This window comes from Ixodes scapularis, unplaced genomic scaffold, assembly GCF_016920785.2.
Source record: "Ixodes scapularis isolate PalLabHiFi unplaced genomic scaffold, ASM1692078v2 PGA_scaffold13__105_contigs__length_92229423, whole genome shotgun sequence".
Lineage (NCBI taxonomy): Eukaryota > Metazoa > Arthropoda > Arachnida > Ixodida > Ixodidae > Ixodes > Ixodes scapularis.
Window position 1 is genome coordinate 48,751,941 of NW_024609839.1, and position 13,286 is coordinate 48,765,226.

The window sequence follows — 13,286 nt, forward strand, 5'->3', positions numbered from 1 at the left end:
TATTCTCGCACTTTGCGTCGCATCTGAAATGTAAAGATATATTTTATAATCATCAACATGGATTTAGGAAAGGGTACTCCTGTGAGACACAACTTCTGGAATTCACCCATGATCTTCATATTAACCTTCAAGCGCGTATCCAGACTGATGCCGTATTTCTGGATTTTGCAAAAGCATTTGATAGAGTTCCTCACAATCGTCTCATCGCCATATCTCATGCCTTAATATTGACCCACTAATTCTGTCTTGGATTCGAGAATTCCTTTCTTCACGCTTCCATTTTACATCCGTTAACAATCATGAATCTAATACGAAACCAGTGACATCAGGAGTTCCCTAGGGCTCAGTGATTGGACCTTTGCTTTTTTTTAATATTTATTAATGATCTCCCTGTATCTGTCGTTTCCACCATTCGGCTGTTTTCCGACGACTGTGTACTTTACCATACAATTGTTAATCAGAATGACCACTATGTGCTACAAAGCGATTTAAACAAAGTTAGCACATGGTGTAGTAACTGGCTTACGTCACTGAATAAATCAAAATGTAAATTAACTCGCTTTACTCGTAAACATTCATTATCAGTATTTTTATACTCAATAGGAAACGATCCGATTGAGGCTGTAGATTCCTATAAATACCTCGGTGTAACAATGACAGCTAATCTTACCTGGTCTGACCACATTGAAAACATCACAGCTAAAGCATCCCGAACTCTGGGTTACATTAGACGCAACCTGAAAGCCCCTCCATCTCATATAAAGAAAATGGCATATAACGCATACGTAAGGTCAAAACAAGAATATGCGGCATCAGTTTGGAGCCCTCATCAGATCTACCTTATTAACAATCTGGAATCAGTTCAGAACCGGGCAGCAAGATTTATCTTGTACGACTATGACCGCACCACCAGCGTATCTGCTCTAAAAACTCAACTGAACCTCCCACCATTACAAGACCGCCGTAAAATTGCACGCCCTTCAGGTCTTGACAAAATTTACTATTATCATCCTACGCTTCGCGACGCCCTACTGCGTTCTCCCCTCCGATCATCGACCCAACACGGAAATTATAGAACAATCGCCAGCTTATCTGGTAGTACGAACGCATTCAACCACTCTTTCTTTCCCCAGACGATTGTCGACTGGAACAACCTGCCTGATGCCATTGTAACAATTGCAAACTCTGATGCATTCAAAACAGAATTATCGAGATTATTTGATTAAACAACAAATGTGTTTATTGTGCCTGTTTTTTTTTTCTTTTTTTCGTTTTTTTTTGTGTGCTTTTATGTGAACTCGTGTTAATGTGTGTATATTTATTGTACCATGTTTGTGTAACTATTGTATAAAATTATCCATGCAGCCCCCCTTATGTAATGCTCTAACAAGGGCCTTTATGGGTATATGAATGAATAAATAAATGAATAAATATAATTGGATAATTATGGAATTCCGAGTTGTTAAATAATAGTTTTAAAGGCATGGTTTCCATTATAGTTTTGCTCGGCATCATCGTGAACTATTTAATACACTCACGTTACAATGAGGCATTTGAAATTATGCCTTTAAGATTAATAATTAGCAATTTATTCAGTCAAAATTACTTACCCAAATAGAGCTAAAACTGTTTCTTTGATGGCAGTGCAAAGGGCCGGCAAGGTGGTGGAAGCTACGAGCCCGTTGGACCACTCAAACGTCGATCTTTCGCCGCATGCCCACTCTGCCAGCCACGCAGAGGGCGTCGCCAGGCGATGAAATGGAGGCCTGGTCCGGCAAACGTGTAGCTCGCACCGCACTGTCAGCTTCAAGGGGCAACGATATTGAGGGCTTTCTGGCACCTGTGGGGCCCAAGCACTGGTGTGCCCGTTTCTGAGATTCTGCTGCGCAAGATTTCGCTCCACGCTTCGAGCAGAGACCCGTAAGTTCAATGATGCACTGCAGCTGTACTCTGTGCACCTTCATTAATCGGAGACCTCATAGATCCCATCTTGATACGCCTCAGCCCCTAACTAAGTTTTTATACTCATCCCGTTTGCGGAATAAAACGTGTCAAATTCACGTCAACAGGCTTTCAATCACAGCATAACATAGCAGGGGTTGAAATGGACGGTAAATCTCGTTTACCGACACGCTGGGAAGTCTCTTAACATGACCTGTTTGGGGTGATCAGTGCATAATCAGCTTAATTGTACTCTTTTATGCCTCATTTCACATACCTGTTTCCGAATTTTGCACCCAGTTTCAGTATGGCTGAATATGAGTAGTGAAGGGTACAAACAAGTATTGTAGCCTTCCGTTCTTTACTGTTTATTAATCGTCGTCTTTCTAAGCCTTGCAGGTCAAACAACGCAGGAATTTCGACGCAGATGAGAACGACACTTCGCTGCTTTGCAAAGGTGGCCTGTCACCAGCCGAGTCCCCCTTCGGCGGTGCAAGGCCTTTGTGCTACATTTTGTCTTTACACAAATGCGACAGAGCCAGATCAAAGGAGATGGCTACAGTTCACCCTGCTGCGCGCGAGCTTTCCATTGTCTGTCTTACCTTACTTTGCCGACCAACCGCCCTCGTCTTTTTCAAAGCCTAGCGGAGGTTTTCATCTACTTGTTTATTTATACTGTATAATCTGTCTAAGTATGTCTTAATGCGGAAAAAATGAATAGTGTCTTACTTTTGTTTTATTATGTCAAAATATCTGGAGGTGGTGTCTTATTTCTAAAACTGTCAAACAATGTGTGCCATGTGCGCGTTCTGTTTCTTGTTTGCGGAATTAACGGCAGATCTACACATTTCTTACTGCCATGCTTACAAACCACAGGTGCTTAAAACATTGGCGACTACATATCACCGGCAGAGAAGCGGCCGGCCATCGGCAGTCAGAAGATGGTGGTTCACAAGCCCCTCCGGTCGTAAGCAGTTGCAAGTGTGTCAACTGCCAAAATTGGTTCCTTTATCTCAGTAAACTCATATTGGGCCCACCAAAACTATCCGCAGACGTGTTGGAAACGCACATATACGAGTGCTTCGAACACGTTCACAAACAGTTTTCATAGGCCCAATGTGAGAAGACACGAGAAAGAAACGCGCCTCAGACGGTGTTTGCACGCTGCCTTTTGATTGGTGTACGAGCATTGTTACCGAGACTTTCCGAAGCGAGTCAAGAAAACGTCAGCAGATGATTAGTCTGCTAACGTAAATAAACAATAGAATTCGTCTGCTACGAAGCGTCATTCGCAGACAGAAATGATTAACGGACCGGAATAAAGGCAGCCGTCCGCTAAAAGCCTAGTGCCGCGACGAAGTGATACGGAACGCCAGCTGAAACTATAAGGCTCCGCCATACTTCCCGTTTGATGCAATCGACAACGAGGGCTCCCTCTGAAAATATCGAGCTCTGCTGCCGTACAGAGCTCGAATTCTCCTATGCATGTAGTACACTCGGGACAAATATTACCGCGTGACTCCTGTCACCATCCCTGTGTTAGTGAGTAGTTCTCACCAAAAGGACTCGGAAACCAACTAAAGATATATCATTGGTCGATAACTCTCGCCGAGTAAAACGCTGGCACGTCACCTTCAATCAGTACCCGAGGATGCTATCGCTCCCACCATGGACCAAACACCGACCGCAAAAACTGGTTTTGAAAAGGACGTTATCTTGCAGCCTAGCTGGTAAAACGCACACAGATATGACCGCCAGTGAATACTCCCTATAGGGAATATTCACTGGCGGCCATAGCTGTGTGCACGACTGCTGAGCGCGTGCTGACGGCGAGCTTCCACAGTTCTTTTGCAACGTGCATTCCGCACCATCAAGAGAACGCAATATTCAGATTTACTGAATAAAACTACGCTGAAGTTAACCTCTATCTCATTTCTTGAAATAAATGCTTCCGCTTCCCATTAATGGGGACGAAGGAGAGGGAAATGCCACTCTAAGCTAGTCCTGAGTCAGAAGAAATAACAAAAAAGATATTTGTCTCGGAAAAGGGACTGTGAACTTTTTACCGTTGATGACTGGTAATCAATTTATACTGGTGATCAATTTACCAAATTATAACATTTTTTAATCAACTTCTGGGTGATCTAAAGAGCTCTTTAGCAATGCGAGTCTCTGAGGAACTTGTGAACGTGAACCAAGTATCTCAGCTAAAACCCATGTTTTCTAAGTGAGCCCAGCTGATGTTAGTTTTTGGCAAAACACGAGAATGACTGTTTGATCTACACTGCATATTATTTTATAAATGATAGCACTAGTCGCGTGGATGCAGCACTGCCGCAACCGGCTAATATTTTTCTTCCCCCTAGCTTTTAAACGTTGCATATACAAGGAAACATCTCTCGTTGAAATCAAAAATTGTCATTAGTATTTGGCTAAAAGACACACACTTGGAAATGGTATAGTCCCATAGGACTTAATTTTTTCGTGTTCTTCAGGTTGAAATTTCCCGCAGGCACTCTCGTACTGACAAAGCGTGCTGTTATCCACGCCGCGTTTAATTTCGAAAGTGGCCTTTAGTTCTTTACCTTATTGAACTGTACTGCAAATGCGCGTTTTCCCGTCTGTTGCCTTCTTTTTTCTCGTCTCTGCGTCGTAATTCGTAATCATTTACTGCGCAGTTTGATCAAGTAATGAATAGCCAACTAGACCGATTCCAAGCACTGGTACCCTTCAGTTTTAGTTTTGCTCATCGAATGTGACGATATTTGATGGCAGGTAAAGTAACTTTGTGTTGGCGCCTGTTTATCAATACTCGTTCTTCTATACTTTGCAGGCCGAGCTAACCGGAAATGCTCTTAACGCAAATGTGATCGGCCCTTCGCTGCCTGGGAAGAACGGCCAGCCACCAGCCAGCTCAACTTTGGCAGTGCCAGACCTGTGGGCTAAATTTTCCCCCAGATGAATGGAACAACGAAAGAGGCGCAACGTCATTGCGTGCTCTCTGTAGTTGATAGGACCAGCCGATATTCGCCGTGTCTCTGTGCGTGCTCCTCCGCCGGCTAGTCCTATCAGGCATAAAGAGCACGCCATGACGCTGCGCAGTTTGCGCTGTTTGATTGGCCCTTCGGCTCATAACATCGGCCGCGCTCGGACCGAAACTGAAACGAGGTATAGTCGGATCAAATAGGGAATGGCCGCAGCTCAGCCAACTACATGCGACATTTTTATTCCCTTCCCTACATTCATTCGCCGACACATCGTGTCCGTTTTGTTAACGTGTAATTCCCAAAACCTGTGGTGGCGATATACCGTGCAGTTATTGGTTTTGTGGCATGCTTGCCTTTTTTCAGCACTACAGAGCAGGAGCGATGTAACTAAACCACGCTCCTTGATCGCACCCAGTTGTGTCTTTGTCGATTTGTTTGGAACTGTGTCGACGTAATCCTTTAACACGTGTTTAAAGTTAATAGAGAAGGATCGCTTTTATGTTTTACTCTCGTGCATTTTTACAATTGACGTTTTCGGTGTATTCAGTATCAAGTTGTGATGCGCGTGTTTGATCGTGATATGATTATTTTACTTTTTGAATTACACTGCAATATCAATGTAAACCCCTGAATTTCTCTACTTCATCAGCATGATGTGTTTATGTTTGCTTGTTCCTTAAGTTCGTTCTGATTGGGCTTCTGTATTGGTATAGTATTAAAAAAAGGAACTAAAGAAAATTTGATCTTCAGTCCTAACCGAACTTGCCCACGCAGCATTTGACTCCGAATGGCAGAGAACGGACTGCGAGGACAAGGGGGCGGAGCTCTCCTTCCAAGGAGCCGAATTGCAGAGGCAACCATTGAAGATGGACCAGGAGGGGAGGACGGACGGCGGTGCGACTTCTGCCGCCAATCTTATGGTGCCCTCAGAACTACCAACAGCAGGTACTAGAAGACGCACACCGGATAACACTCATCCAGCTTCGCACCCTCTTAGCACACCCTCACAGATTCATGAACGGTCCCACACGCATAGAAAACCTTTTTGTAGGCTCGGTTTTCCAGAAGGTCGAAAACGTAAGCAGTCTGATGTGGTACACAAAGTTTTCCCCACGTGGAGACTTCATTAAGTTTTAATTAGCGGCCTGCACCAAACCGAAAAATTATACCACATACATATTATTTGATATCAGAGAAATGTACCATGCATGCTGAGTTGCTTATTTATATTACAAAATTGTATTTTTCCTTCAATTCCGGTTGATCGAGTAGCTCTTACAAATGCTATAAATTATTTTCGACGCATGAAATAGCCCAAAATATGTTTGGCTGTTCCAAATGATTGAAGCTTTAGAAGTTTAGCTTGAGACTGGCAAATGTGCACATCATTGTCGATATAGAACCGCGTTTTTCGCTGTTTCAAATCGCTCGTAAAATTATCGCTGTGTACCTTAGCGATTTTTCAATTTTCTTAGCTACACAACGATTATTCTACGCCCCTATTGAATGCTATTTTGTGTAACCCAATCATCTGTGGGTGTGTGAATGACCCTTCCAGCGTTACTTAAAACACAGTCGCGATCATTATGAACGTCAACACGCGATTACCCAGCGCTGCGTACTGGCAGCGGTATGCAGCAGCAGGTTGCGTTAGCGTAAAAAAGTAAAGGACTACGTTACTTGCGAAATAAAGGAACGCGATGCTGTCGCCGACAGAAAATAACGCACGTTACTTTTGCGTTACTTTTTATTTAAAAATTGACGGTAACAGGGCTTTTGTTTTATTTTGGCGACAGCGTGTTTCGACCTCGGGTTGACAAGCCGGGGGTTGGGGTTTTTCTGAAGAGGAAATTTTTGCGTGGGGAAAAATAGGCAAAATTTAGAAAATATGTAGATTTAGAAAAGCTAATGAATACGTCACTACGTTAATGAAAGAAGAAAGGCGCTACCGGTAACGACGTCACTTGTAACACGTTACCGCCATCACTGTGCAGCAGCTGCCGCGGCGGCTTGACTTCCCGTCCGCACTTGGTTAGGAGAACGCGCAAGCCACCACAGCTGCGGCACCATGGGGCTGCCAGAGTCGATTCTTTAACGATCGCCTGTAGACCTTTACAAGCATTACAATTGAACCTTTGCAACGTCGCAAATGAATGAATGCCTACTTTAGGCCGGACCGGCGTAATGCATGTATTCAGGGCCATGTTCATCTAGGTACTCAAAATTCATGTTCAGAACAACAAAAACAGCGCCGACATTTCTTGCTCTGTCCTGTCATCCCAACAGACCTGATCGAAGCATACTCTGGCGACAAAGTGGATACCTTCGACCAGGACAGCCGCAGGGGTGACACCTCTCCCCCCACCAACCCACAAAAGCAGCAAACGCACCGAAACCCGGACAAGCACCCGTGCCGCTTCTGTCCTTACTCATGCTCTTCCGCAGCGGCTATCGCCATCCACGAGAGGACTCACACTGGCGAGAGGCCCTTCAGTTGCGATGTTTGCGAGAAAACGTTCACGCATAAGGCTCCCTTGAAGGCTCACGTTAGAACTCACACCGGAGAGAAGCCGTTCAAGTGCAACACGTGCAGCAGAGCGTTTACTCAGAAAGGCAGTTTGGCGAATCATGAGAAAACTCATACCGGAGAGAAGCCATACAAGTGCAACACGTGCAGCAGGGCGTTTAGTCATAAATGCAACTTGGCGGATCACGAAAGAATTCATACAGGAGAGAAGCCGTTCAAGTGCAGCACGTGCAGCAGGGCGTTTACTCAGAAAACCAGCTTGGCGAATCATGAGAGAACTCATACCGGAGAGAAGCCGTACAAGTGCAACACGTGCAGCAAGGCGTTTAGTCATAAATGCAACTTGGCGGATCATGAGAGGACTCGCACCGGAGAAAAGCCGTTCGAGTGCGAGATCTGCAGTAGAGCGTTTGCGGCTTATAGCAATTTACAGAATCATCGGAAGATACATCGCAAGTGATCGAAACCCTCACTTGCATCATAGTTGTGGAGGGGGTTTAAACGAAATACTCAAGCTCCGACGTGTGTTCATTTCATTTGGTGATACACCTGCAGGGGTTCTACTTGCGAGCAGTGTGTGTTTCGCATGGTTCAAAATGTTTCCGTCTTTTATCGCGCAAACACAGAAAAAAATGTGAATTTACCTTAGACGAAGCGAACAGTGTTCTTTTTTGTACACGAAAAAAAAAATACTTGAAACCTTATCTTTTTTATTCATTTAGAGTCATTAATCACGTGATGCACCTGGAGTCTCTGGGTTTTCTGTAGGGTCACTTACGTTACTTGCAAGTCGGCCGACTCATGACCATAAGTATACGAACAAAGTATAACAAACACCGAGTAATGTGGAGGGGTCAACATAATTTTAAGATGTAAAAATTAAACAATATTCGAAACTATTTAACACACCAAGCTGGAAACTAATGCTTTGCTCATAGGACTGCAACAGAATGTACATGACTCGAAGATTTAGAAATGCAGTGTAATTTCTTATCTCATTTCGTAATATTCTTCGTCCTTTTTCTTTTTGATGAGTTTGAGTATCTGAATTCTGATGACGTCATTCAATGTGCTTGCTACGTGTAATACTCGTATGTATGTTTTCCTTTTGCATGAATTTATTATTTTTTTTTTGCACATTCACGAAGACGGTCCTGATCATTTAGGATATTCATACTTTTAGTGCTATACATTTGGTGTTCATATATACTTCGTTGCACCTTAGGTACGAGCGCGGACGATGTTGTGAGCCGGAGGACCAATAAAACAGCGCAAAAAGCGCAACGCAATGGTATGCTCTCTGCGCTTGCTAGAACTAGCCGGAGGAGGAGCACGCACAGAGAGATGGCGTATACCGGCTACTCCTATAGTCCTATGAACTGCAGAGAACTTGCCATGGCTTTGTGCCTCTTTCGCTGTTTGATTGGCCCTTCGGCTCATAACATCGGCCACGCTCGTACCTAAGGTACGAGCGTAGCCGATGTCACTCTGGCATAGATGTCAAAACTTTTTGACTCTGGCATAGATGTCAAAACTTTTTGACTCTGGCATAGATGTCAAAAATCTTATCGGAGCGCACGGAGATGCGCTCCGACAAGAAGCCGAAAACAAGACAGGCGTCCAAATTCAGCATTTCTTCAAAACGCCGTAAAATGGTGAGCGTGCCTTTTACCATTGTAGTGTGGGTGCTTTCGGTAGTTTTCGATGGTGCTCAGGAAGATTCTATTTGAAACCATACCTTTAAAATCAATAATTAGCAATTTATTCATTCAAAATTACTTTCTCAGTTTTATTGAACGCTAAAACTGTTTCTTTGATGGCAGATGCAAAGGGCCAAAGCTGGCAGGGTGGTGGATGGCATACGAGCCCGTTGGACCACTCAAACGTCGATCTTTCGCCGCATGCCCGCGCACCCAACCATATCCACGCAGAAGGCGTGGTCAGGCGATGAAATGGAGGTCTGGTCCTGCAAACGTGTAGCTCCTGCCGCACTGTCAGCTTCAAGGGGCCGTGCACCGATATTGGGTGTTGGGCTTTCTGGCACCAGTGAGACCCAAGCACTGGTGTGCCCTTACATAAAAAAAATGTAACGAAATAGTGTCATTCTTAAGGTTTTCAAAACTTGACGGGTTACTGAGATTCGTTACCGTCCTAAGAACGTATCGATATACCGTTACGGTTACTTTCAAAAGAGAACGAATGTTACTTTTGCGCCAATTTTAATTGGACTATTATTTGACAGCGAAAGGCCAAGGATATGAACTTGAACAACATTTCAACTTCTACGGAGTAATTCCTTTGTGTGTTATTAGTTTGTATAATTTGTTGTACATGTTTATTATTTTGAAAACTTGTTTTATTGACTGTGCTCTTTTACTTTATTTTTTTTTTCCACAGATAATTTGGTAATTTTTTGAACGACCATAAGGGCTTAGCAATAAACTTCGATGGAATAAATCACTGGTTTGAACACACAAGTCACCACGTGTCGACAAAGTTTTCTCCCATCTGAACGGATACACTCTTGGGAGTATTTATAGGTACCAAGAAAGAATGGTATATTGCATTATATTACAGTGTACCTTTTCTTCTTGGGAATGTTGCAAAAGGCTCTCCGATTCAACTCTTTTAGAAAGCCGGCGAACCAGCGCACTCTGTTGGGCACGCGCAGAGTGGAGATTGCGAACAGCTTCACTGATTCTTTCATGAGTTTGTTCTGAAGGCCCTTTAAGCCCAGGTTTCAAGCGCACACAAAGCAGTCCGGGCATGAAGAAATTGATTAAAAAAAATGAAAGACGTTTACAACTCCCTTTAACGCCGAATTAGAGCGCAGCTCTTGAGGAGGAGGAAGGGCAGGTATACGAAGAGGAGGCCATGCCCGTCCTCCTGTCCTGCTCGCCTCCCATTTATAAAAAAAATTCCGATAAATTTAGCGCGAAATTTTTTCCGCTAAATTTAGCGGGGAAATTTACCCATAATGCACCGCGCGGTTACGCCGACGCCGCTCAAGCTGGAAACAGGCGCCTAAGAGCTGAGCCCTACAATGAAAAATTACTTACAAGGACAATATAACTATAGGTTATCTGGGCCCGTTTGCTCGAAGCGCTAATCGCGGCTAAAGTTAGCCGCAGTACCTAGGAGAGGGATTTTGAAATCACGTGACTGGCTCGGAAGGGATGCGGGGAAACATGGCGGTGCCCCGCTGAGTGAGCGCCGTTCGCTTTGGAATATGTCGTTGTAGCTGCAATATCGGGCGGGTTAGTCAGTAGAGAGTTTTAGAATAGCGCACGCTTAATCTTTGCGCACGGAAAGAATAGCGTCGTCGCCACTGCGGATGCGCCGAACGCTAACCACGTTTTGGGCTTTGCGTGCGCTATTTTTGCGTGCGCTATTTCTCGGAAATAGCGTGCGTACGCAAAGAGTTTTTGCGCTCCTCCAAGGAGGATTCGTAATGAGAGGTTCACTCTTAGAAAAAAGGGTATCGATAGTCCCCCCTAAGGGGAGGAACGGTCTTCTAACCTATGTTCCTTTAGAAAGGGAGAAACTTTCGTCCCTGGAGCAGGGGAGAAAATACACTCTTAGAAAAAAGGGTATGGATACTCCTCTTTTAGGGGGGCGGAACGGCCTTGTAACCTATGTTCCTTTAGAAAGAGAGAAACTTTCGTCCGTTAAGCACGGGAGCAAAGTTCCTCCGTCGCCTGCATCTCATTATGGCGGCCCTGAATCGAGCAAATCGAGCTCAGTAAGGCTTAACGAGGACGCTACGTCTCTTGTACGGGACGAGAGGAGCAGCAAATAAAAGCGTAACACGAGCTTTCCGCGAACTGTGTTTATTTCCGAAGCCTGATTCCCCCCACAGGTACAGAAACTTGCGTTACGAGAGCAGTTACTCGGTGTTCTCGTCGACAGCACTGCGATGTTAAACGGAGACAACCGATACCAGTTACTTCGCGCACTTTGCGTCTTACCTTTGGTGTTCCTCGAGTCACAATTCTTTCGCCAACCGCACATCACGGAGAAATGGCAAACCAATCCGCGAAACCAAAAGCCGCTATTGAAAGAACGAACTCGAAGCCGCTGTTTATCGCGTAGCGTGAAGTCGCTTGCCACCAGATGGCAGGGTCAAGCAGAGTAATTGCAACCATACCTCGGCATTCTCACTCATGAGTGCGAACACTCACGATCACTCACGCTCACCGTCAGATTTGAGGTGATCGTGAGTGAGGCTGCGAGTCTCGAAAAATTATGAGTGTGAGTGTGAGTGTGATCGTGGGTTACGCGAACTCATGAGTGTGATTGTGAGTGTGTGTCCTGAGAACTCATGACCGTGAGTCTGATCGTGAGTGAGTCCTGCGAACTCATGAGCGTGAGTTTGATTGTGAGTGTGATCGTGAGTTCTGAAAGCTCTTGAGTGTGAGTTTGAGCCCTGGGATCTCATGAGTTTGAGCGTGAGTTCTGACAACTGATGAGCGTGAGTGCGAGTATGAGTTCTAAAGGCTCATGAGTGTGAGCTTGAGCTGTAAGTGAAGTACTCATGAGCGTGAAGTTTGAGATCTCTAGAGTGTGATTGTGAGTTTCGAGGCTCACGAGCATGAGCCTGAATCAAGACGTGAGTCGTAGGGTGGATATGAGTCCGGTGATTGCATTAGTCTGCGTGATGACCTGAGTGTGAGGACCATGGCCATGATGAGTCGTGGTGAGCGCTGGTATTGTCTTAGCTGGGGTGGTCACGTGAGCTCCCGGGCCATCCTAGTGGGCGAGGAGACTCGCTTCGCAACTGCTGCGTGGGGTTCAGGGTTGTTTTGGGTGTCGCTCGCCTGCTCCTCCGCCATGTAAGCACGCTGGGTCCTGTGGAGCGCGGAGGAGGAGTAGGGGGGGGGTGCTTGTTCTTGCAGGCTCCTCCTTGCCAGCGCCCTCCGCAATGTCTCAACCAGCTGTGGACGGTAGGGAGGTATGTGGGAAAGGGGGGATGTTCGCTTTCGTCTCTCCTCGGCGTTCGCTCTTTGCTTCACGGCAGACGGCAAGACACCAACGGACTGATGGTGCCTCGAGGCAGCGCGGTAACGTCAGAGTTAAGGAAGCGCTCCAAACGGTTAGCGCTTCTCTCTCTGTGGCATAGAAAGGCTTATGTGGATTTCGGCTCCTCTTGCTAAGTTCGAGCCGGTGAGCCTATAACATTTTATGACTGCGTAAACTATAACGTTCGCACGGCTGTGATAAAATTAAGGGACTCGCATGATCCTCATCAGCACCCAGTCGCACAAACAATTTTATCTTTCCGCACACCTCACCGTACCTTTCGCAAATGAGTCATCACGTAGAAAGTGCAACGAAGGCGGTGTCATGATCGATCAAAGCTTCGAGTGAGATCTTTCACATTGAGCGATATCATGGTTTTCTCTGTCGTTCGGGGCAAGATGGCGCAAGTGCATGATAGCCAGCCGGCAATGGCCATGGGCGGCGCCACGACAGTGCTGCATTCAGCGCCACAAGCGGAGGTGTCTCTGTTAATGGGGCGGCCAGTCTGCCGTCGGGCCGTGGGTGCACGTGCGCGCCATGTCCCTGGTTCTTTTATGCGGTTTTTTAAGACCATCGGAGCTTTGATAGGTCCAAGTGTTTAGAGCATATTCTAGAGTTGTCATTTGGCCACCAGTTTGAGTCGTCTTCACAACTTGCGGGATCGCTCTATAATAATCGCCGCCCGATCGGTCTATGCTTCGCTCGTCTCCCAGGAAGTGACACAACACAACGAGAAGGCAGCGAATGGGTTTATTGTACTCCCCCAGTTGCCCGTCTTCGAGAGCCGGACACCCCAACCCTAGTTGTCGCCC

The 13,286-nt window shown here is 45.6% G+C and overlaps 1 protein-coding gene across 1 annotated transcript; it reads left to right on the top strand.

Moving 5' to 3' along the window:
- Positions 1–5,690: 5,690 nt before the first annotated feature.
- LOC115311427 (gastrula zinc finger protein XlCGF7.1-like) lies at positions 5,691–8,025 on the top strand. The gene is made up of 2 exons (XM_040213393.3): positions 5,691–5,873; positions 7,215–8,025. The coding sequence occupies exons 1-2, from the start codon at positions 5,795–5,797 to the stop codon at positions 7,913–7,915; spliced, it is 780 nt and encodes a 259-aa protein (XP_040069327.2). The 5' UTR covers positions 5,691–5,794; the 3' UTR covers positions 7,916–8,025.
- Positions 8,026–13,286: the final 5,261 nt, after the last annotated feature.